This window comes from Pimephales promelas, chromosome 17 (assembly GCF_988280905.1).
Source record: "Pimephales promelas chromosome 17, fPimPro1.hap1.1, whole genome shotgun sequence".
In the NCBI taxonomy this organism is placed as follows: Eukaryota; Metazoa; Chordata; class Actinopteri; order Cypriniformes; family Leuciscidae; genus Pimephales; species Pimephales promelas.
In genome coordinates, this window is record NC_142785.1 from 27,251,769 (window position 1) to 27,278,664 (window position 26,896).

The 26,896-nt window shown below is 36.7% G+C and overlaps 2 protein-coding genes across 7 annotated transcripts; both read right to left on the bottom strand.

Moving 5' to 3' along the window:
- Positions 1 to 343: 343 nt before the first annotated feature.
- On the bottom strand, positions 344 to 10,181 carry gprc5c (G protein-coupled receptor, class C, group 5, member C). 6 transcript variants are annotated; one of them, XM_089122313.1, is made up of 7 exons: positions 9,855 to 10,180; positions 7,944 to 8,079; positions 6,137 to 7,193; positions 2,415 to 2,512; positions 2,100 to 2,216; positions 1,533 to 1,576; positions 344 to 714 (listed from the first exon to the last, which is right to left on the bottom strand). In XM_089122313.1, the coding sequence occupies exons 3-6, from the start codon at positions 7,179 to 7,181 to the stop codon at positions 1,571 to 1,573; spliced, it is 1,266 nt and encodes a 421-aa protein (XP_088978439.1). In that variant the 5' UTR covers positions 7,182 to 7,193; positions 7,944 to 8,079; positions 9,855 to 10,180; the 3' UTR covers positions 344 to 714; positions 1,533 to 1,570. The 6 variants fall into 6 exon arrangements, with proteins under 6 accessions (XP_088978439.1, XP_039521182.2, XP_039521181.2 ...); XM_039665248.2 differs by lacking the exon at positions 1,533 to 1,576 and having other exon boundaries at positions 7,954 to 8,079; positions 9,855 to 10,179; XM_039665247.2 differs by lacking the exon at positions 1,533 to 1,576 and having other exon boundaries at positions 7,944 to 8,074; positions 9,855 to 10,178.
- A 3,377-nt stretch (positions 10,182 to 13,558) lies between these two features.
- gpr142 (G protein-coupled receptor 142) lies at positions 13,559 to 23,440 on the bottom strand. The gene is made up of 3 exons (XM_039665252.2): positions 23,232 to 23,440; positions 19,235 to 19,382; positions 13,559 to 17,248 (listed from the first exon to the last, which is right to left on the bottom strand). Exons 2-3 carry the CDS (start codon positions 19,365 to 19,367, stop codon positions 16,296 to 16,298), a joined length of 1,086 nt encoding a protein of 361 aa, XP_039521186.2. The 5' UTR covers positions 19,368 to 19,382; positions 23,232 to 23,440; the 3' UTR covers positions 13,559 to 16,295.
- Between the last annotated feature and the right edge of the window lie 3,456 nt (positions 23,441 to 26,896).

Below are 26,896 nucleotides of genomic sequence, written 5' to 3' on the forward strand. Positions count from 1 at the left end.
TTTTTTCACACAGTAAGCTGTTTGCAACTACAGCAAGATGAGTTAATAAATATCCTTTCAAACTGATTTTCCCATTCAGTGAAATTTTAATATATACTGTACATTAATCAACAGAATCATTACAAAGATATTCTCTTCAGATTGAGTTTAATGCTTCTTTGTACATTGACAATAAATACAAAGTTGGGAAAATAATAAAATAGTCATAAATCCAGTTGCTGCACCTAAAAGATTGCACATTGCTAATATTTGATATATGAAAATTAAGGTTTATGCAAATGTATGGTGTCCAATATTTACAGTGATAGAAGCAGCATGTCAGAACTCCATTTACAGGACGAGAGACAGAAAACCAGCACACGTTTATTTTACAGTCCTTTGCTCATCTGTGCTTTCCTAGTAAACACATTGCAGTAGTCTATGCAATCATTGGTACAAGTAATCTTTTTTAACATGCCCCAAGCACAAACAAAACATACCGTACAATTGCACATCTTCAACGATTCAATCAGGTTGAGATCACCCAACACATTGTCTTTCAGTAGAGCAAACAAAATGTTGCTCAGTTACTCTGAGTTCACTCACGTTGGTCTATGCAGTCGACCACAGCGATGGAAAGAAAAACAAAATCACAAATCTTAATTTAGAAACACCAGGGGGGGAAAAAAAACAACTGGCGTAAGCAGATTACTGGGGTCTTCTGTTGAAATTTCCCTACAGAGAGAAATAGAGGAAACATTAGATTACATTTCTGGGACCAACATTAAAAAAAAAAAAAAGTACATCTAAGAAACAAATACAAATAATATAATTTATGTGTAAGGTTAATTTTAACAGTGATTTTTTGACAGAAATAGGAAATGGCAATAGACCTCAATCAGGCAAGCGCCTTATTTAAGTTTTAATAGGAATGAAAACAAGGCAGTGAGGGATAGAAGAACAGTGCGTTCAATGGATTGTAATGTTGTTTGGCAACATTCATAGTTCAGCTGACAAAATGCCTTATGAAAAATAAAACTTTTAGTAGACAAAGGGGCTATTTACACAACAACATTTGTGTCGTTGCATATTTTGAAATTGGTTTTTAAAGTGAAAGTTTTTGAAAACAATACTATTATCGCCTCCATGTAAACAAAAAAAATGTGAATTTGTGAAACCAGTCTAGGCGCTCAGTGTTTCTTAAAGGGACAACAACTGGCCTGGCATGAATAATACAGCGTTTTAGTCATTTTCGTGGAACCGTGTGGGATCATTTTGAAAACGTTGTTGTCTGTATGCGAAAAAAAACAAAACAAAGGAAAACCTTATCCATTTTTAGTACATCGTTGTCATTGAAAGTTGAAAATTATATGATCTAGGACCTTCAGTGCTTGCTACAGTAAATGATGCATCTATTCTTCACAGCCTTGTTTGCATGTTAAATTCAATATGGCGACTAACCAGACCAAGGTCTATAAGAGAATACACAGAGAAAAACGGTAATGAAATGATTTTAAAAAAGAAAAGAAAATAGGAAAAGCCAGAAAACATACAGTTTAGTTTAATAGATTTGATCTCCTCATCCACCCCCTCATACCTTCATAAAAAATGAAAATAATCATAATTAACAACACAAACAAACAGAAACAAACACGAACAAAGAAATTCTTAAAATGGCCTTTAAATTCCTCCATTCCAGACAGAAGGCAACAGTCACCAAGTGCATTCTAATGAAAGCAGATCTCGAAAGAATGACTGACAAGACAAAGAGAGAAGAATTCCCCACGGACGTGTGTAATTGAGAGAGACGATAAAGTGCGAGGCGAGACCAGGAAATTTGAGAAGAAAATTCAAGTTCAAGTTGAAGGATGTTTTGTGTGGGTGATTATGAGCTTCAATTAGAAAATCCGTCATTTTAATGGTTTAACAGCTTGACAAACTTTTGATGTTTACAGGTCACAAAAACAATTGAGTTTGCCACATATGAATGGTACATATAATCATCATTTTTCTTTGTATTTATATTCGGTTAGAGGAAGGAAGGCAGGTGAAAGTGAAGAGCGACAGACTGGATAGACCCAAAGCACACAAACACAGCATTGCTAATGCTCCCCACGTACATTTGAAAATCTCATATCATCAAGTTGTGTTGAGGGGCTGGCGTGACCGCTTTGGTCTCCGGGTTGAGTGCCTACGGATGCTCGTGGAATTATATTGTCATACGATTCCCCCTGTGGCTACACCCGAAAACACAGTCCAAATAGATATGGCAGGTGAACACACACAAATGCACAAAAACATTCAGATCTATGACATTGAAATAAGATGTGGACTTTTCTATTGTAGCTTTCTTTCATTTTTTGTTTGTGAACAGGGACCACAAGACTCGGTGGTTCTATGCATAGTCAAATCAGTAGTAAAATATGTGCACTCACATTCCTCACTCCTTTGGTGATGATGGCCAGTTCTGTCGGCTGATATATACTTCGGTGTTGGCCGTTATAGCCGCCATATGGGGACACAGGCTTATTACCTGAGAACAAAATATTTAAAGATGTTAAATGTTTGGACTTGAATACAACCTTTCATGACATGCCTTATACAAATACTTCAGAGAACAAAAATGGCAAAGCTGTATGCAATAAATGTGATAACCTGTTTCCCCCAAAACATTAGTATAATAGTTTATTTCACATTTGTTACTTTGTAATATATATTTATCATATTTATGTAATATTTGAATTTACACTACTGTTCAAAAGTTTGGGATCAGTAATTTTTTTTAGGGTTGTCAAACGATTAATCGCATCCAAAATAAAAGTTTGTTTACATAATATATGTGAGCGCACTGTGTATATATAAATACACACACATGCTTGTATGTATTTAAGAAATATTTTCATGTATATACTGTATATATTTTTTTATATTAAATTTATATTATACATAAATATAAATATTTTATATATAAATATTTTTTTCTTAAATATACACAGCCCATTCTCACCCCCAAGGCGTCACTTAACTGACGCCTTGGGAAGCATTTGGACATGCTTCAATATCTGACGCTTTAGGCGCCCTTTAGCGTCAGTTAAATGACGCCCTAGGATCGCGTGTACCCTACCCCCACCCCACACCTAAACCTAACCGCGTCCTCTAACTGACGCTTTCCTTTAGCGTCAGTTAGATGACGCCGTAGGATCGCGTCATGTAAGTGACGCTAAAGGGCGCCTAAAACGTCAAATATTGAAGCATGGTCAAAGGTGACGCCTTGGGGTGAGAATGCGTTGATATACATGCATGTGTGTGTGTATTTATACATATACAAGTCAAGTCAAGTCAAAATATACAAAAAATTATATACAGTGCACCCACATATATTATGTAAACACAAACTTTTATTTTGGATGCGATTAATCGTGATTAATCCTTTGACAGCCCTAGTTTTTTTCTTTATGGATACTTTTATTTAGCAAGTATGAATTAAATTGACCAAAAGTTATAATGTTACTAAATATTTCACCTAAATACTTTTCTTTTGTGTCTCCAGAAAAATATTAAGCAGCATGTTTTCAACATTGATGATAATAATGACAATTTTTTGATCAAATAGCCTTGGTGTGTGTGTGTGTGTGTGTGTGTACACATATAGACTTTTTATATTATATAGAATTTAAACACACTTGATTCACTAATTTTGGAGGACAAGCAGCACAACAATAAAATAATGTTATGTTTTAATACCCTCGAGATATACGGCTTTCTTTTATAACAAATATCTCAAGTTATCTTAAAGACACACTATGGTTTGATAAGGTTGCACTGATGCACTGGGACAGAAATGTCCTCTTGCTCTGTGAAATACTGATGATACTGTTGCCACGCCTCGGTCTCCATGGACACATGCTAATGTAAACACATGCTTCAGGGTCTATATGTGTTCTCATATTGACTCATGCCAGGGTGGGAGAGGTCTTCCATTTTGCTCTGGGTATTCATTTACTAGTGAGATATGACTCCTGAACTTTCCAAACACTCCCAGTTCAATACAAACTGACGCATTCCTTTTACTTCACAAAACCTCAAACGATATGCAAATATTGATGCACATGGAAATGTTATTCCTATGGTACGTCATTGATAGATTATTGAATATACAGTATGGAACTGTACAGTCAAGCAGTTATTGGTTGAGTAAACACAGTTGGATATTGTTGATTTATAATAGAAAAGATAGAGACAGTTCTGAATACATGGAAACTCTCAGCTACCTGCGGTTCAACTTCATGGACATCAAAAGGCAGAAAAGATATTTGCATGTTTGGCCAGAGGAAACAAGCAGGTGCAAAGAGAGAAACAGACAGACAGTGAGAAGACAGACAGAGAGGAGGAGAAAGAGGAAGAGAGGACGGATGAACAGCATGTTCGCTGCGGTACCATCAGATATTAGACTGTGTGGATTCAAACATCAGCATATCAAATTCAGTGGTGTAAGCAGCAGTTATTGTGAAATTCAGTCCTGTTCCAGCATGTTCTGCAGCTTTGTCCTCTCTCAAAGTCACACGTTCCCTCTCTTTTTAGTATGTCAACACACACAGACATATTGGGTTTCTGAATTATAAAATTGGCAGGCAGAATTACTTTCATTTGTAATCACTGGATGGAGCTTTTGAAACAGCATAAACTAGAGGTGTAAGGTTACATGCCTGTACAAAACGTCAAAGAAGTTTCAGATCCATAAACAGTAATTAAAGTTGGGAATTGAGAATCCATCCTTTTAAAATACTCTGAATGATTTTCATGATGTTCAGCTGAACAGTTCTAATACGCATTAGCACCACCTTAGGCCTACGATACATGTGAAACCTGAACTTTTAGCTTTAAAAGGCCTGATTTCCTGATTTTTTCTGAAATATGTCATAACCCATAATGTATAACAAGTATACTTTATACTCAGTGCTTGTGGGTGTAAACATTCTGCTACGGTCAGTTTTCTCTTACAGGCCAAATATAGTACGTCTTGTTTACTGTATAGCTAGCTATCAGAATACTTATACGGAAGTTAAATGGATTGCATCTGTCAATTGAAAATTGCTATTAGAAACATTATATAATCTGATCACAAATAAAATAATTATAAATGTCTTTACTGTTCTTTTAATAAACTGAATGATCAAAATGTGACAGTAAAGACATTTATAATGGTACTAAAGAAAATAATCATCAAAGAATCCTATCACAGTCTACACAAAAATATTAAGCAACACAACTGTTTTCAACATAGATAATAAGAAATGTTACTTGAGCACCAAATCAGCATATTAGAATGATTTCTGAAGGATCATGTGACACTGAAAACTGCAGTAATGATGCTGAAAATACAGCTTTGCCATCACAGGAATAAAATTACATTATTTATTAAAATGTAGTAAGAGTACAAAGTTATTTTAAATGTATTGATTTTAACCCCAAAATTTAAAATGGTAGTGTATACACATTTTAGCAGATAACAATAACATTTTAAAGAACGTAAAAATAGACAATATTTAACCTGATTACAGACCCTCAATAAAAAAATACAAATAAATAGATGTACAGTAGGACATTTTATCTCTGGCATAGGAAAAAGCCCTTATCTGGTTCCCATATCAGTCTAATTAGACTGATGCTAATAAAACACTAATATTTCCTGATAATATTATCACAGATATATATATATATATTATGGATCCCTAATAAATACTAGCTTGTGTATTAACTTTAAAGGGATACTCCACTTTTTTTGGAAATAGGCTCATTTTTCAACTCCCTCAGAGTTAAATAGTTGAGTTTTGCCGTTTTCTAATCCATTCAGCCGATTTTCTGATATTTAGAATAATATCAGTAACCAGACAGTTTCAGGTCTCATTTACTTCCATAGTAGGGAAAAAAATATACTATGGAAGTCAATGAGACCAGAAACTGTCTGGTTACTGATATTCTTATAAATATTAGAAAATCGTCTGGATTTGAAAACGGTGAAAAACACAACTGTTGGGGGGGGGGGGGGGGGGGTTGTAAAATGAGCCTATTTCCAAAAAAAGTGGAGTATCCCTTTAAAGCAAAGATGATAAAGTTAGGACGAATACAAAATAAAAGCTCAAATGCTTGCATTTACCTGCATGGGGTTCATCCATTGAGAAGGCCTTGTTCTCCATATATATACTCTGTGTGCTTTGTTCCTTCAGAATGGTCTCGTAACCTCTGTTGGGGTACAGCTCTTCCTCAACAGCTGGATCGTCATCTACTTCACTCAGGCTGCACACCGCTGGCACAGTGTGGAACAGCAGAAACACCCATGCGTTTGACACCAGTGCTATAGCCAGTGTGGGGTCATCCCATGTCGGCCCACCATTCTTTGAGTTCCCGTACACATACATGACAATCCAAGCCACCCAGATCCCCACTGAAAACAGTCCTGTGACCAGGATGAGGGCTCCATCTTTGCGCCATCGCTTGTGCTTACCTGCCAATATGGGTAAGGATGCCACTACGACTGTCAAGAGTAGAGTTAGAACATATATGAGCGCCATGACAAAATCCTGGTTTTCAATGTTACAGGGAACAGCAGTGGCAGGAGCGAGGGTTCCGGTAATGTTAGTCGGGTAGCGTACAATTGTAATAATTAGCCATTCTGTGTTGATGACAACTTCCACCAGCCAGAGTCCCAGAGCACCCAAACACCAAACCCAACCTCTAGGCCCAGAGTTCCTCCTGGCTAGAATGTTCAACCTCACGGCTTGCATGAGAAGGCATGAGAAGCAGCCGGTGAACAACACCCCGAACAGAAAGCGGCGTGACGCGCACGTGGCGAAGTTCTTCCCGACGATGAAGGCGAACGTGAGGGCGAACAGTCCAAACGTGAAGATCAGGAACGCAACGTGAAGCCCCAAGGAACTGCGCCAATTCCTGCTAGTGATAAAGGGAAGGCTGGCTAGCAGAACGATCAGAAGAATCAGGGTGGCCACCAAACCAGCAGCGGCAAATGCCTCCACTACAACACCCCAGACAGCACTCAGGTCACACAGATTGAAATACAAGGAGTCCACATCAGCGGCACAGCCCTTGGGGATCGAAGTCTGTGCTAGTGATCCAGGAAGAATGAATAGAGCAATGAGGAGCAGTAGAGGAAAACGTTGGGATTTGGAGGTGAGGAGATCCATGGTTTCCAGCACCTAAGATCAGACAAGAGAGAAAAGCAAGAATGAGCATGCAATGCAAGCATGAAGCAATTAAGAGTTACAACAAGATAGTGAGTGACATTGACTCAAAATCCTCCTCTTATATCAAGGGAGGGATAATCGTAATAAAATCACAGCCATTTAAACGTCACTGACAGGTTCGTGCTCAACAAGTGTGACCCAGCCTGGACATTGGGTTGGCTCTCTAAAGGTGTGGTCTCACTAGACTTTGAGCATGCAAAATTACTTTGGACATTGCAATGAATGGCATCAGGATTATGCAACTTATATGATGATTTAAGTAGCAACGCCATTCAAACTTTTGGGGAATAGTTTTTAAAAGGAATTTACATTTTTTCTAAGCAAGGACAGATTCATTTGGCCAAAAGTGACAGTAAAGACTATGTTAGAAAAGTTTCCATTTCAAACGAATAAAGACTGAGTAATGATAGTAAAAATTCAGCTTTTCCATCACAGGAATAAATTACATTTTAAAATATATTAAAATGGAAACAATTAGTTTAAACTGTATTAATATTTCACAATTTTACTGTTTTCACTGTATTTTTGATCATATAAATGCAGACTTCACGAGCATGAGACATGATTTTAAAAATCATTCTGACTTCAAACTTTTGTATGTACAGTAAATTAGGGTGTTTTGTGGTTTAGATTTTTACAATTCCAATTATTGTACAGGGGTCCTGGAGGGCCACTGTCCTGCAGAGCTTAGCCCCAACTTACCTCAACGCACCTGCCTGGAAGGCTCGTATGCTTGATTAGCTGGTTCAGGAGTGTTTAATTGGGGTTGGAGCGGAAATCTGCTGGACAGCGGTCCTCCAGGAGCAGGATTAGACACCCCTGATCTAGTGTGACTGCACTTTAAAAGCAGAGATTAATCATTAATAGTAGAAATCTCCACACCTGGCGCTAATCCAGATCTGTCTGTTTATCATTTATTAGTCTTTTAAAGAATATTGATTTTCTTAGTTCTACTTTCAAAACCTCAAAGAGAGTAATTCAGGTAGAAAAAAATATAAAAAAATCCAATTAGACCGGCCCTTACAAAAAACACACAAATTTTACAAGTGAAAAACATAGTTTGCACATGGGAAACGTGGTTTTGGAACAGTTATCATGAGATTAATACATGCATTACCATTTAACAGCTTAGTCCAGGATAAATTAGAATGATCCTTAAATATTCTGTTTTAAGAAAAAAAAAAGAGATTTCTTAATGAAGGAGATTACAATAAATCTAATTCAATCAGAAAACTCAGAACCCAAAACACATGAATCTTAGTATTTGGTTTTATCTTAACTTAATTCCCTAATAGCCCTTATATAGTAAAATCAGAATGTAAAAAAACACCTATGTTTTTCGTAAAAATGAACCACAAAGAATCGAATTAGACTGAATTAAAGCAATGAACAAATCTCAACCAGAACTAAGACTGTTGCCCAGTAGTGTTGAGTCTGTTTCTTTTTAATAGGTTGTGTCTGATCACATTACACTGATTTTATGACTTAATCAATGCTACTGATACTGCAGGAACCGCTACAGTACAGTTTGTGCCTAAATGCAGTCGTTTTCACATCAGATTAAAGTCTACTTGTATAACATAAATGTATATTTGATTGACTCTTCTTGCCCTTGAAGAACTCTGGTTTTCCCACCATAGTGGGGAATAGCACCAGTGAGGATGAGTTTTATATTTCCAGACTGTTAAACAAGTAATATAGACAGTTAAGTTATATATATAGGCTAAAGATTTAAAAAAATCTACTGTGTCATAATACAAAACTAACAATGTAACGATGATCAAAGAAACTACAGGAAGACTTATTAACATGTTATCTAATCATAGTGATTGTCTTATAGTTGCATTTTAATCGTTAATTTTATTTAGTATAGCCTAAGGCACAAGCATTTTTAATGATTTCCACATTTGTATATTATTTATGCACTAGCTATACAAATTGGAATATATTCAAGACAAGCACTTTTCAGAGATATTAAAAAAAACTATCATGGGCTATATAAAAAATATAGCTATTCAATTTTTGTTACAAAATGCAACAGAGATCTAGATGAAGAAACAAGTTTAACTGATCCACAGTATGATAAGATACATATGCTAACAGACATACCGCAAGGTTTAAATGCATTTTTGCTTTTTAGTATTTACCAATTAAGGTATTTTAACGTTCTCATTTTTGAGATACAGCCGTTTGAACCAATCACAACATTCAATAATTTCCAACGCACCAATCAGAGCGCAGCACAGTGTTTGTGACTGACTGGGCGTCTCACCTGAACAGGTGAACAAAGATTCTCTTCATTACTCAAAATAGATATAACGGGAGTATTTAAGAAATAATGATTCTCTGGTTTGATTCACATCCTTAACACGGTAGTAAAACATTTGCAAAACAACCCCCAAAACAAACCGTCTTTTACATAATATTTTTACCAACACATTTATAAACGCAAAATATTCGTAGACTCAATGAAACTGATAGACGCCAAAAACACATTTCTAATTAATGCCAATAAACCACAATAATATAAATCACAAAAACCTAAACATATTGTAAAAGTGGAAATCTGTTTACAATATCACAATGCACAAGAAAATAGTTAAATGAACTCACCTTTAGCAGTCAGACGTAGATTCTATGTCGTTCCTCTGACTCTCCTTGGTAGGCAAAATGAGCACAATTTACCAGTTTAAGCAAGTGCATGAAAATAAATAAGACATCGCGACGCCAATGTGCTAGAGAGCGGTAAGGTATTAAACCCTGAAAAGACAATGTTCCCTTTGTATTCCAGACAAACAAACCTTCAAAAAGCTTCAAGGATAGTCGAGGGCAAACACTCGACGAGTTTAGATAGCTTTCAGCCGCTACTGATGTGACTCAAAACTCTCAGTTTCACATGCGCGGGCGCGCGCACACAACTCAATCTCGCGCGTCCCTCTCGAGCTCCCAGCACTCACCGTCGGGAACGCGCCTGTTTTCACTACCTGGAAAAACGGAGGGGGAGGGGGGGGGGGGGGGGGAGAGGTTATCGTAGAGTGACTGAGCACTCTATGGTGGAGAGTACTTTGTAAGCTACATTATTTAATAGAATCTATCTATCTATCTATCTATCTATCTATCTATCTATCTATCTATCTATCTATCTATCTATCTATCTATCTATCTATCTATCTATCTATCTATCTATCTATCCATCCATCCATCCATCCATCCATCCATCCATCCATCCATCCATCCATCCATCCATCCATCCATCCATCCATCCATCCATCCATCAAGCAGACTCTGGTAATTTGAGGCCTCAATGCTGCAGCTTTGTACCATAACAGTAGCCTACTCAGGTAAATCCAACAATGACTTTGTTTCTTTTTCTTTGGTTTCTTCTGGACCTGAACACAGATGAAGGGACGATCTGAACTTTAATCAGAATAGGGGGAAATTGACGTCAAATGATGTCTTAAATAGATATGCTCAATCTCTTATGTGTTCAAAACTCATTGCTTCTGCGTAACATCGATAGTGATATATTACATATATACTATATATTAATGTTATCTACATTACACATTTACAAGCAGAAAAGTAACAGGTTCACAACTTTATCCTGTGGGAATTAGTTATATTTCTAAATGTGTGAGCACAACGCCATCTAGTGGAAAATAATTCATCATTATCATTTATCCCGTGCGTGCTTGACTATTACTCACATTTTCTTCGGATTAATCTTATCGATTTATTTGATATTTGCCATATCTCTGTGCAACATTTTTTATTATGGAATTCGCATACTTTTTATTCAAGCAGCGTCAGGACAGCATGCAGCCTAACCTTGGGGTCAAAAGCCTTGCTCAAGGTCACATCACGATCCTCTTTCACTCTCCCAATACGTCTTAGATTTAAACCCTTATCTAGCCTACTTCTGGTGCTATTGTGTACTCAAAGTAGGCTATAACCACATGGAGGACTTTGTCTATTTCTTTAAGATTACAATTATGATATACTCGAAGTAGAAAGCTAGCAGACTCATTGTTTCTTTTCCTGTCTTTTCCTGAATGTGTTCTGCTCACACAACACAGGATATTGTAGTTATCGCATTAAGTGTTTTCTTAGATTGACAGCAAAGGGGGAAAAAAAAGAAGAAGTGGAAATTCAAAGAAACCATGCATCACATTATCTGAAGGTTTTAACACTGAAATGCAACAGAGCTTCTGGCTTTTATTTCAGAGCACTTCAGTACATTTATTTTTTAATGGACACATCAATAGATCCTCATATCCATTTATTTCCGATCAAAATGCAACAACAGTTTATCAGTGCACATATTCAATACACAACCAAAGGACAGCTTGTGCATCACAATAGAAAACATGAACAACAAAGCAACTCCTTTAAGGGAAATTTATCATGCAAGGGCCACATGCAATTTTGTGGGGATATTTTGTAGTTCACATCATACAGAAACACGTTTAGTGATACAGATCATATTCATATTTATAATATGAAATGATTTCATGGATTTTAATGGACTGATGAAACAGGAAGCCATCTGCCATTCTTGCTTATGGGAACACAGATATTTTTGAGCCAATTTATTTAATCAGAATACACTGCTACTTTTATATGTACACTAACCAGACAAATCTAACCCCTTTGACTGCAAACTCTGGCATAAAACTCCCGCTTTTCACAATCCAGTCAATTCCCAAAGGAAAAAAAATCCAACCACATATTTTAACACTGTAAAATTATTTTGAAGTTGTGAATAAATGCTATTTTAGTCTTTCTACAGAATTTCACATTTTATTACATTTGTTACTTTTAAATTATTTGTGAAATTTACTAAGTGTAAATAGTTTCAAAGTAAATCCTACACCTTTTTTTTCCCCCACAGGGTTGCGAATGTCATTCCATTTTTTATCTGACCAGATAATGTAGATAAAGTAGAAAAAGATACACAAAACCGTGATCTGCAGCTGCTTGAGACGCAACAAATCTAAAGCTGACCTGAAACAGAGCAGGTGATTTATTGTCTCAAATATTATAGATACTCTTTCTTGCGCTGTCAGCCGTCTGCTCATGTTAAGGCTTTAACGATAGATGTGCTTTCTTCTCAGGCATCTGTGTTTGTGATGCAGCGGGAGACTTTTTTCAAAGAGACAACATCTGATAACATCTGCAGGGCCAGAGGCACCCTCTCACGATAGAGAGAGAGAGAGAAACAGGATGCAACACTGGGTGCTGAGAAACACAAGTGCACTAAAAGGACAAGAGAAGAGTTCGTAACCAAAGCTCCAGATAACAAGTGAGTCCCCAGACCAAACAGTTAAAAACTTTTCTCTGAAATTTAACAGACTAAAATCAAAGCTTTTAATGTACCTTTAAGCCAAGAAGACTACACTTCATTAAACCATTAGTCATTAAAGACACTCAAAAAACACATTTAGATCAGTGCTATCGTTTGTTAAGTCAAAGACTGATTTCATTGATTCATGCACTCTCTCTTCCATCAGAAACTCAAATTAAAACACATTTTATTTACAGTCGGCAGGTGTGTCAGTGAAAACATCAAGAATCACATTTTACTCAACATTTAGAATGAGCTCGTCTATCTGAATGAATCTGAATCTGTTCTCTTTAAGCACACACTGGCAAGTGCTGCACGATATCTGATCTGATAACAAACTACAGTCATTTAATCGATTCTGGACAATTCTAACAAATTGAAATTGTAGCTGTTGCTGTACGTCACGTGCACAGAAGCTCAGCGGGCTTTGTTCAGAGCTTGAGCTTCTCGGATCGACGGTGTGTTTGTACAGTGGTGTCTTCACTAGTTGTGTTCCCACGTCGAAGCCCCTTTTAAAGCCTCATCCAGTCAACTGCACTTTGCACACAGGGGTTAAAAAGGTCAACCATCTTGTTCTGCTTCACTGGACGGGCTGTGAAAGGGTTGAACTTAGTCATGCAAAATAACCTACAGCTGCAAGAAAGGTCTCGATCAGAACAATATGCAACCATGTACGTCGTCTTGTGTTTGCTTATCACATTTCTTTCTCATATGGAAAATTACTAAGTGTATAATGATTATAATGTCTTGATTGGATTTAAAGTGGGCATTTTAAAGGGTTAGTTCAACCAAAAATATAAATTCTGTCAGTATTTACTCACCCTCATGTTGTTCCAAACCTCTATGTGTTTATTTGTTCTGCTGAACACAAAGGAAGATATTTGGAAGAATGTTTTAATCAAACAGATCTCAATCCCCATTGACTACCATATGTATTTTTTCCTACTATGGAAGTCAATGGGGAATGAGATCTGTTTGATTAAAACATTCTTCCAAATATCTTCCTTTGTGTTCAGCAGAACAAATAAACACATAGAGGTTTGGAACAACATGAGGGTGAGTAAATACTGACAGAATTTTCATTTTGGGTGAACTAACCCTTTAAGATGGCTTCAGACCTAAAACTGCTTTATTGTACACCCTCAGAAAAAAGGTATAGCGCTGTCACTGAGGCAGTGTACTGACCTATAGGTACAAAAGTGAAAAGGTACATTTTTGTATCTTACTTACCCCTAAATGGTACATATTAGTACAATTTTGCTTTTGTACAGGGTACTGCCTCAGTGACAGCGCTGTACCTTTTTTATTAACAGTTAATAAATTAATGAGTGGGAATAAAAGAAAAAAGTGTTAATGAAACACTATTGTGATATATCTACAGTATCTACAATATGAGCAACATTTATAAAAACACATGACACATATGTTTGCAATATCAAAATACAACATTTAAATGAAATAGTTTACCCAAAAATATGAAAAAAACCTGACAAAATGTACTCATCCTTGTAAACCTGTATGAATTTCTTTCTACCAAAAGTGACATTTTGACATGTCCGAAAGTGTATTTTTCTATTTGTAAACAAATTCAAAGAAACATAGGACATTTTCATATAATGAATGAAATTCCATCCTTTTTCTCACACAAAGCAATCTTATACGGCTTCAGGCAACCTGGATTATACAGCATAAGTCATATGAAACAGGTTTGTGATACATTTATGTTGCTTTTTTGTTGTTTTTGTGGTGCTTGATCTTGATTAGTTTCATTATATGGAAAAATAGTTTTCCTCCTACCTGAGTTTCACAGAAGAAATTAACTCATACAGTTTGTTAACACAACCCAAAAGGTGTCTAAAAGATGACAGAATATTCATATTTCCACCTATTCCTTTGAAGGTTAACCATTTATGGAAAATGACAAGACATAATACTCATTTAATGAGCCAAACATCTTTGTTTCATAAATACTGTAGTAAGTTTACTTGTCCCCGCAGAGGACAGGACAATAAATAACACAGATATGCAGATCAGTGCAAAACACACTATATTCTGGAATGGTTATTTCTTGATTGATAGATGCTCAGACAGCAACATAGTGTCGGCCCAGATCTGACCCACATCTGGTACTCATGGAATCCACATGCCAGATGTGGCCCGGATCTAGGCCGACACTATGTTGCTGATTGGGTGTGATGTCCTGCAAACCTTACATTATAGGTCAGATAAGACGATGAACAGTACCTGTGGGGCACATTAGCGTGAATATGGATCATACTGTTTATCTGGATATGTTATTATGTGGGAAACAAGTCACAATTTTTTCTATTCTGTTCGGTGACGCCAATCACGCAGTGTTACACACTAAAGGTGCGCTCACATATCGTCGCTCTGCAAAATTTCACGTCATTCCAATAAGAATTTGCATAAGGTTGAAAAAGTTACCTACTGATTTTACTCGTATTCAAGTTGATTGCACGAATTTGCAGTGCTGACCACATGTACCAGATCCGGGCCACATCTGGTACATGTGGAATCCATGAGTACCGGATGTGGGCCAGATGTGGGCCAACACTACTTGGTTTGAAAGTGTCTCAACACTATTGACTATAGACAATGAATCCTTTTTTTTGCACTTATGTGACTGCACCTTTAACCTTTCAATCCACAAAAGCCACAAATTAGAACTCTTTTCAAGATAATTCAGCCCGTTCTCATCCTTTAGCGTCATATGTGACGCTATATGACAAAACGGCGAAGTACTACACATGGCACCCTTTATCGTTAATTTAACACGCGAACCCAAGGCGTCATAAATCCTTTAGCGTAATATGAGACTACCCTACCCTACCCCACACCTAAACCTACCCATCACAGCGCGTGTTATATTAACGATAACAGGTGCGCAGTATTTGGCCGTTTTGTCATATAGTGTCACATATGACGCTAAAGGATGAGAATGCGTTGTTGGATAATTATAAGAACGATAATGGGACTTTAAAGGGATAGTTCACCCAAAAATGTAAATGCTGTCATAATTGACTAAAGTAAACTGGCATTCCAAATCTGTATGGCTTTCATCTTCAGAACAAAAAAAAAAAAAAAAGATATTCCAAAGAATGTTTCAGTGTTTTTGTGTGCGTGTGTGTGTGTGTCAAAAATTGGACAAAAAAAGAAAAGTCATGAACACCCAGACAGCAACATAGTGTCCGGCCCACATCTGGTAGCTACTCATAGAGCACATGTACCAGATGTGGACCGGATTTGGGCTGACATATGTTACCGTGTGGGCATAAGGGTGAGTAAATGATGACAGAATTTTCATTGTTAAAGAGTAACTAAACACTTAACCAACTTTGTTTTAGTTAATGATCTGTAAGAATGGATCTTTATTAATACCAGTCATTGATTCGAGTAACTTTTTTGGCATTTGTTTATAAAGTGTTCTATTTCTACAATATATGGTGTAAAAACGTCTTAGTGCTGCCCTCTTCAGGTTGAACGGTGGCTACTGCAGTTAAATTTTCCTATTGGATGTTTGAGGTGGTGCGTGACACAGCGGTTGTTGGTGACGTAGGCAAGTTCCGTACGCCCCCCTCCGCTGGGCCCTGCCCACTTTTCCAGCATTTTTCAAATATTGCCAGTGGGTGGAGTCAGGCTCTGACAAGGGGTTTAGTTACCCTTTAAGTGAACTATGCCTTTAAACTAGACTAAATCCTGATGTCTGCCCTTTTGGGAGAGAGAGGGGTGATCTCTCGGTGGGAACGTTTGGTGCTGGAAATAGAGGAGGTGGAGGCGTTGGCAGCGTTGCGCTGGTGATGAAGTGGGCTGCGTGGGTGCAACGGTGCCCCCCGGAACAACAGGACGTCCCTCACTGATGCTCTAAAGGGTTTGCTGACAAAACAGTACAGAAAGAAGTTCACAGCGGTGTTTAGCATGGCTAACATGTTGGCTAAGTCGTATGCTAGATGTACCCGCCAATCGTTGTGCACCGATGACACGTAAAGATGGTAGAGCACCACTCCAGTACGAGGCGCCCACAGTATAGCGAACACAGAAGTCACCGCTAAGAGCATAGCTGTGGTTTTACCCAGCTTGCCTGGCAGTGCCAGCTGTTGCCCGCTCTCGTCTTGGCACATCTGCTGCCGCTGTCTCTTCCGTAGCCTCAGAATGATCAAGGAGTTTAGCACGAGGAAGATGCAGCACGGAAGAAAGTAAATAATAGTCACGTGGGTCCAAACCAGTGCGGTGTCCAAGTTGTTGGGCGCGTGGCTGACCCTCCACATGTCCGACCACCAGAAGAATGGCACGCCGGATGCCAGCGCCAACGTAAACACCACCGCGATGATCCTACGGGCACGTGCCGGGTAGCTGATCTGTCGGTGGAGTAGTGGGTGGCACAAAGCAACGTAGCGGTCGACCGTGAGGGGTACGGTGGCCCATATGGATGCGTGATTGGCGGAAAACTCCATCATACTGACCGAGCGCAGCAGCAGCACAGGGACGTCTCTGTGAAACACGGCCGTTTCCAGCAGGAAGCCCACGAAGATGATGAACAACTGGCTGAGGATGTCCGAGCCGGTTAGAGAAAGAAGATACACGTAGAGGGCCTTCTGGGTACGGACCGCCAGCCGGTAAAGAGCCACCAATGTCAGGATGTTCACTGGGAAAAGGTGACAACTGGAATTAGAAACAAGAATTGAGGCAGACAAGGATGGACAAGGCATAAACAGTGAGGGAATGAGTGAGGCCAGAGAAGGGAGAAGCAGAAGACGGAGATTGGAATCAAAGGCATGGAGGGAGTAACGTTAGACACAGCGGGGAAGTGAAAGATTACGGGTCATATTTACAGTACATGGCGGCCCTCTGAAGGCCCTTTGACCTGATTTTCCACAAAGAAGAGATTAAGCTCAAGTGGATATGTACTGCTTTTGCTTTTTGACAAGACAGGAGATAAGTGTGTTTTTTCTTCTTTAAATACTAGAACTATTTATAGAAAAAAAAAAAAACACCATTGACAGAAACAATCTGATAAAAATATGGAGAATTCAGCTCTATTTCTTCTTGTTGTTCCAAACCTGTGCGAATGTAATTTTTCCATCAAACTTTCCTTACAGGTTAGCGACCATGTCATATGTGACTCTGGACCACAAATACAGGCGTAAGTTGCACGGGTATATTTGTGGCAATAGCCAACAAAACATTGTATGGGTCAAAATTATCGTTTTTTCTTATATGCCAAAAATCATTAGGATATTAAGTAAAGATCATGATCCATGAAGATATTTAGTAAATTTCCTACCTTAAATATATCAAAATTTTATTTTTGTAAGTGGATGTAGCACAATCGCCAACAGAAATGGAAACATTTAAAAGTGATTTTCTCAACATTTAAAATTTTCTGCACCCTCAGATTCCTGATTTCGAATAGTTGTATCTCGGCCAAATATTGTCTTAATATCTTAACAAACCATACATCAATGGAAAGCTTAGTATATAAATCTCTTTTTTTTTTCTTTTTTTTTTTTTTTTAATGGACATATAAGACTGCTTTTGTGGTTCAGGGTCACATATCACACTAGAAAAGCATGATAAAAATACATTGAGAGAATTTTTATATTTGGTTAAATATTCCGTCATCATTTACTCACGCTTATGTCATTTCAAACCTGTATGACTTTCAAAAAAGATTTTTTTTTTTTTTACATCCATACAATGATGTTTTGGACCATTCATAGTCTTCTTTTGTGGTTTGGAACAACAAGATTTTGGGGTTTGGGTTTCTCATGGGTTAACTAGAGGTCTCATATTATTGGCCATCTGGTAAATTTGAATTGGCTGTTGTGAATACTAAGCATCTATCCGTGACCCCGATCTGGTTTTTAATGTTACGGGTAGCTTTCAAATGAGTCGCTAATTAATTTTTACTCGTACTGATTGATTTATCCCCTTTCTTGTCCTTAAGCAGCTGTCAGTCTGTTCAGGGATTGGTGAAGTAAGATGTTTGTGGATACTTAATGATTTCTTGCCTGGTCTGATTTGTGTCTCACTGAATAAATCTACCACGTCCCTCCTCCATCAAACGACTCAAGGTGAAGAAGATCATCTTCCCATGTTATAAATGGAACAATTTATGCGCCATGGTCAATATTTCAAATTTTAATCTTATCCTAATCTAAATACTCCATAAATTGGAGTTTGAATCAACTACATAATGCTGAATTGATTTTTGAATTACAGTGGTCAACATTTGATGTGGACTTTAGAAATTTAGAAAAAATAAAGTAAAAGAATTAAAAAAACTTCATTTCATGAGCTAAATCATGCTGTTTTGCTAAAATGTTTACAACACTTAACTTCAGATTAATTAAATAACATATTTAAATTACATTAATGTATACATCAAATGCAAAGTCCATTTTAAATGCTGCACATAATTCATTTAGAAAAATTACGTTTTATTTCAAACTACTGCAGTGTCTTTGAATTTAATTTCATTCCATCATACTTTCTTTAAATTCAACCAAAACTCGCATCTTGATTTTGACCTTGATTCTTAACTTAAAAGGCTTTCTCAATTCAAGTCTCAAAGGTGTACAACGCTGAACCTGACCAACCCTTATTTATATAGGTATTAAAAAGCACATACCTGGCACTCCAACACACAACAGAACACTGTAGTAGATGACAGGGATGTAAGCCAGCACACACTCTGACCTCTCCTGAGCGCTGCGCTCATCCTCCCGCTGGCCGGGCGCTGTGCCATTGTGCCAGTCGATCATGGCCTCTGAGTTCCTCTTTTGAAAGGAAAAAAAAAAACAGGAAGGAAACCTTAATACCTCTCACTAGTGTCTAAAAAAGACCTAAAACCTTTGTCACTTTGAGCAAGAACCGAAACCAATGTGAAATGAACCTTTTTGTGTGCTGAACGTGTTTCGTTACGGAGTCTGAATAATGGAGCATGGAATTTTACTATGCTCTGGTCCTCTCACCGGGTCATTGTGTTAATGACAGAGACAGCTTGCCCTCATGGGTTAAAAACAGTCGATTAGAGCAGATGGAATGAGTGCAAAACACTCTTCCTCATTTACTTGTCTTATCTTTCCACGTTCTACCTTTCCTTCTGTGTTTAGCTTTGATTACTCCCATAATGCCCCCTAGGATGAGGTGATCAGCTCAGTGCCAAACATGTTTATTTGCTTTCAGACCCAGTGCAGAGAGCAGAAGCGATAGCTTTGCTCTATATTTCCTTTTATCGCATGACATCATTGAGTTTTACGAACAACTTCCCTAATGTGCTTTCTTTTTTTAAAAAAAGGGTCAAACTGTGCATTTTGCCTTTGCAGCGTGCATTGTTTAGTGTTGTCGTTGGAATTGAACTGCAAAAGCCATTCATTTTTCCTCCTGGCAAACAATATGAGACGAGAGGGTTTATGTTGTGGAACATGATTGCCTGCTATGATGTTGCTGCTTCATCATCAAGTGTCCTGCTTAGGTGTGCAAATTCACACTGTGCGGGTGAGAATTGGAGAAGGCAGGAATGATTGGTCTTCTGTCACCTTATAATTACTTCTGTCTTTCCTCTATTGGGGATTTATGTGGAGACTAGAGTCTTTGTGATTGCCTTAGCAATTCTGACTGAGCCCTTCTTTCCCATTTTCTATTTCTTTCATTCGTGTGCATTTATCATCTTAGCAAAATCCGTAAAATATATGTTGTTTATATGACAGAATGGTGGTACTATATCTTTTGGGAAACTTTTAATATCCATAGAAATGATTCAAAGGGGCGATAACCAACCCACAGCAATTCGTGCATATTTTACAAGTTACCAAATTCGTATGAATTCGTGCTTGAAACAGCTTTAAAAATATATATTTTTAATTTTTCTCGCTTTTTTACAACTGATCATTGAAAGAAAAAATTGTTTCAATGTTGTTTATCCATTTTTGTTATTTCCTAATGATAAAATGAAATAAAAAGTACGTTTGTCAGAAAGGGTAACAGAACTAAAAAATGATTTGATAGTTTTGGACCAAATGCTGTTTTTTTAGTGAACTTTTATTTCTATAAAAGTATCATTTTAAGATAATAAAAATATTCAAGTGTATATATATATATATATATATATATATTACAATGCCAGGGTTAAATGGTTGAGCTTGTCAAATGCAGACAATTTCCACTTCCAGAGGAGCATAATCCCATTATTATGACATGACAAATTCTGACGAGTGATTGAAAAGTGGCTAATTCGTACGACCTCACTCGCGTGATGAGACTTTTATGGCTCTTTGTGACCCTTCACTCTATAGTTGTTTTGATACAGTAGCTGATAACTGATCAATCTTTAACTACAGGTGAGCGTGTGCTAGGCTACAGAAGAGAGGTTTTCTCTTAAGTACTTTACTACTGATATTGTTCTCCCTTCTGAAAATATATCTACAAATAATCATCTCTCATTTAAGAGATCCACAAACAAGGAGGAGGAGCATGTGTGTGTTTATATGGGTCTCTTTGAGTGTGTTTATATGATATGCTGCTTGTTCTGTGAATCTGAATGTCAGGTTCACTGCAGCACCAATATGTTTTTCCAGTAAAGCATATAACTGAACAGTGGTTGAGAAATCCTAGTGATCATGATTACAAAGCTGTTTAAATGCTCATTGCCATGTCTCAGAATAAGGGGGTGATGATTTTCGTGGTTTGTGATAAAATCCGATAAATATGGGAATCACACCATATTATTTTCTCAAGAGGTTTAGATTTTTATGGAGATGAACCTTGTTCTCATGCATTAGACATGCCTGTTAACGAAAGCCTGTAATATATCCAGATTTCCTTGGGGAAATCTTTTGTGATTATTATCCTCTTTCTCAAAGCCAACCCTCTTTATAGGAATAATTTTAAGAAAAATGATATCTTAATATTCTTCAGCCTTTTGGCGAAATCACTATTTATATAATTAAATGGTAAAGTCAATTTCAGTCAGGAACCATAATTATATGGATGGTATATTGTCATTGAGCTTATATAGCTATAAGCCTTGTAAGAGGTCAAATATGGTAAATAAATTAATAAAATATTTATGTTTAATATTTAATAGGGATATTTAATCATTTTCATTTAAATACACGAATATCTCAATAAACAACTATCCATATTTACATATATTTTTATGATATTTTAATATAATAAAATGTACACTTAAATGAACATTTAAGTGATAATGCAAATTAATAATTGAATTAGAGTTTTGATTTGATTCATTAAATATTTTTTATGGATTCACATGAATAAATGAATGAATGAATGAATGAATGAATCTTTTTCATCTTAACACCAAGAAAACAAAATGGTTCTTTTTAGAACTGGAGAACCATAAATGGTTCTTCTATGGATATCAAAAAAAAAAAAAAAAAAAAAAAACCTTTGTAACCTTTCTTTTTAATGCTCTCAAGAGTCATAAGACAAGGTAGGATTGTGAAATTAGACATACTCTATGGCAAAAAAAAAAAAAAATGCATTAAATCATACTGATCACAATTAAATAAATCAAATTGCTGGGATTTTGACGTAAATCTGAACTGGCCTTGCACTGTTTCCTCATATGCAATGAGAGCTTAATTCCAAGAACAGGGATTTCCAAAGTTCCCATCCAGAGACTACCATAGGGTCTCAAAAAGATCCACATGCAATAATGTGTACAAGCTGTTTAAGCTCAAAGCATGACAATGCAGCTTACGGCATAGCCTATGTGAATGACAAACAGCAATGTTTTCCATTACGGCAGTTCCCATACCACACATATTTGTTCAAAGAATCAGCGCATCTGATCTGCAGACAATAATGGAAAAAAATATGTTTTTTTTCTAAATTATTAACTGTGGCTCTATTTACATGTGAAATCATCTAATTTTGCAGATATAAATGGCCACTGTTGTTGATGTACAGGGAGTCAATGTGTAAGGTTTCAGATCTCTCTCCATGGACTGCTCTAACGAACACGCTCAATTATTCATATTCGGCCGGTACACCTGAGACAATAGTTATAAGCTCAAGGACAATGGTATAGCAATACCATCCATATCAGGGTATGCAGGGAAAAGAGTGTTTCATTGAAATAGAGAAGATGAAGGATATAGAAACAGAGGGCTAAGGATGAGGGACTGAGAAACTTATTCATAGTCTTGAAATTCATAATAGCGCTCAAAAACAATAAAGTTATCTTTATGACCTCCAGAGTATGGAAATCCTGAGAACACAACACATCAAATAATTATGTTATGTGCAGAATAACTCCATTAACACTAGTTTTTTTTAGCATTGTACTGGCTGTATATATATATATAGACACTTTCATAATTTGTCTCTGGCATCATTTTAAAATATGATAGCACATTTTTAGCCCCTCACACAATCATACCAAGATCTTGCATATAAAAACATATCTTTTTTAAAAATACAGCAATATTAAATTTAGTGCTCCACTTTACCTGTATTCACATTTTAATACGGAAAAACGTTCTAACCATAACTGTAAATGCAATTGATGCTCACTCCTCACTTAGATAAATTCACTTAGCACTCTCTTAAATAAAAATAAATAAAGATTCTCCTAAATAAAGGCTGATAGCTTGTCTTACCCTCACAAATGGCTTCAGGTCCCCATCCGTGGACTCTGGAGCAAGAGTCCTACCCTTAACACCCGATGCCCAACCAGGCAGCCCTTGAGGAGGACACACACATCACTGCAACCACACACTGAGTTCGGGAGGAGGTTATGGAAGGAGCTAGAGAGAGAGATGGAGAGATAGAAAGAGAGGGAGGGGTTAAGCAGGGCTGATTTCCACAGGGAGAATTTTGGTAAACAAGTGAAGCATTGAGACAGACGTAAAGAGGTCCATCTTTCAGAGAGAGACACATGAGGAAGAGTGTGGATTGTTTTACACTGCAGCGATGCCTTCAGACCCATGGGAGCTCTTATCTGCTGTGTGTGTGTGTGTGATCTTTATGGATTCCTCTGGCTGTGATGTAAATGTAACTTGGGCCTAAATAGACTCTGTGGTCCTCTTTAAGCTTTTACCATTTGAATCAATATGTAGATTTGAACATAGTGAATGTGAATGGCGCTTGCCTGCAGAAAACTCACTGTCATGATATATGGTGTTCAGCTCTTTATGTGGCTGATGTGGTGTTGAGGTTGCCTACTCTGTTCTGGTCTCTAAATTTGTAATAAATGGCTACACTTTATTTTTAAAGTGTCTTTGTTACACTGTAATTATACATAAGTACTGAGTAACTATAGTAATGATACTGTAAAATAAAGTGTTACCCAATAAATCGTTCAATGTACGTTTTTGGGATAATTTATAAATTGTAAGTGTAATCACTTGGCAAACTCAAGCCCCTCAAATCTTATATTATATTATTTACAATTACAAATATTATTTATATACAAATTTGGCATTTTGAACTGCTTTTATTTTTATATTATCAATTTTCACTTTAGTTTTAGGATTAACTAATGTGCTTTTGTCGTTTTATTCTTCTTAGTTTGAGTAATTTTCAAGACAACGTTTCAAATTTTCCTCTAATATTTGGGTAGCATATGTATTCATAGTAATGACAATAAATAGGTATATAACCCTGAACCAATTCCCCTGAACCTTAACTTTAACTTAACCCATGTAGTCACCTTACATTACATTGTACAAAAAAATATATGATAAATAAGTCATGACTGTTTTTACATTGCTCATCAAAATAAGTTAAGCAATTTTCAACTTTTTTTTTAATAAGTTAGCCTACAAGATTCTTATCTGTTTACATCAGTTTAATGTAATTTAAGTTGAAATGACTTAAACTTCCAAGTTGATAGTACTTTTTTACAGTGATATATACTTATATATATATATATATATATATATATATATATATATATATATATATATATATATATATATATACTCAACTCAGCTCAACTCAACTTTATTTATAAAAGCACTTTCAAAACCATTAAAATGGACCAAAGTGCTGTCCACAGGCAATAAATAATACACAGAGATATAAAATTACATCAAGACATGACACTCAGATAATCAACCCACAGTTCGCTCACAGTTCTTGGACCTACTTAAATGCCAAAAGCTTGATGAAATAAATAAGTCTTCAAATCCTTTCTAAAAATGTCCGTGCTTGACGACGATTTGAGAGATAATGATATATATATATATATATATATATATATATATATATATATATATATATAAGTATATATCACTGTAAAAAAGTACTCTCTCTCTCTATATATATATACTGATATATCAGTACTTTTGTGATAAAACCAGTGGAAAGGAATGTGAAAATAAAGTAAAGTGCAACCAATATTTGTATTTTATTTTATATCAGCTTTATATCAGCTGTATTTTAATTAACAAAACTATTTTAATAGTTTGAATTGACAACACTGCTCACAAAGTCACACAATCTTAGGCATTTTTATTTTTTATATGGACTTATTTTTATACCAAAATCCATAATTTGCTATTAGAAATCTAAATGTTTTCGATAGCTTCCCTCATCAGCCAGAAACATCACGTCTCCAGATAGATGGAACAAAAAGTACATGTACACCACCATCTGGACAAAGAAGGAGAGAAAGAGATGCACAGATGCTTTCTCTCTCTCTCTCTCTCTCTCTCTCTCTCTCTCTCTCTCTCTCTCTCTCTCTCTCTCTCTCTCTCTCTCTCTCTCTCTCTCTCTCTCTCTCTCTCTCTCTCTCTCTCTCGCGAATACTCCCCACTGAGTGTTCATTTTGATGAGTGCTCTCTGAACTGGCCAGTAGAGGACTGGTCATGCAGAAAATGAGCTGAGTAAACTCTCTGTCATTGCTCATGGTCAGCAGTATGTATTAATATTGTGTACGCGTGATAACAGAGAACAATCTTTGCTATAAATCACGACAGAATGTCCAAATTCTGAGAACATTACACACACCTCTGGGAAAAAAGCCCCTTTTTTCCCCTTTTCACAGAAAACTATGGAAAAAAACGAAACGAAATACAATTTCTGAGTTACTTTTTCAAATAGTGTTTTCCCATTTATTGACGGATAAGGGCAGAGGTGTTGTGTGTAAACATGTGAGCAGGCAGTACTCATCTCACTTGCACAAAAACAGATTCACTGTTCCTCAAAATGAATACGAACTATGTACTAAATACATAATTGAGGCTGTTTATGGGGTTATGGGCGGCGCCATCTTGGAAAATTCTTGGGAAATAGAAAATACAAATGTTCAGAAAGGATACAGAGGTGGTATGATGTGTTGTGATCATGGCCGAGACGTCAAATTCCACTCGGCGCAGCCCGTTAGCAGCTGTCAATCAAAGTTAACCGCCCTTATCTGTCATATATTTTAGGCTAAATACGATCTACTAACGAGTTTGAGAAAATTAAATTCACCCCCCTCACAGTTGTCAGGCACTCAGAACCTATCCAAAATACAACAAAAGTCCATGGGACCAACCTGTAAAAGCATGAATTTATGCTGTGAAAACGGAAATATTAACATGGGGTCTACGTAGCTCCCTTTTGTGACCTCCCTCTAGCGGATTTTAGATGTATTGCAGTTTTTCGCACTTACGGTTAAGCTTCATTTTTCAGATTAGAATGTTGCTGCTTGACTAAATATCAAGTAAACAATCATTAAATATGTTAAATAGCACAATGTATTTAATCTCGCTTTATTAACCAATATGTCTTTGCCATGTCTTTTTGTTATTGAAAAACAAACAAGCAAGCCCGCATGAAGAGGAGAAAAAGCAACTATAACACTACTAAATAGTAACTAAGTAACAGAATTAGTTACTTTTTCAGGGAGTAGTGCAATACTATAACACAGACCTTTTAAAAGCTACTTCCCCAGACAGTGACGTATATCTGACGGAGTGAAACTGCTTTTAGATCAAGAAGAAATGTAGGTCAGGAACTGATTTTGTCCATTGAGAATTGAATTGATCGTTGTTGTTTGCTTTGATCTCATACGAGTGTCAGATGTCGCTTCAAGGGGGATTAAATTTTACAAGAGCACATAAAAAAACAAAACACTATATTCCATAAAAAAAAAAAAATCATGAGATATATGATTTCAAAAGACAGCTATGGGAAGTGGTCAATCTTTGTGGCCTACAAAAATCTCAACTTCCATAGCACAATGTGTAGGAGGGGGGTACACTTTACACAGAGCCATTAAACACTGCTGTGATGTGGAAAGGGGTTATATATCCACTTTGTCCACTCAGAACTGATT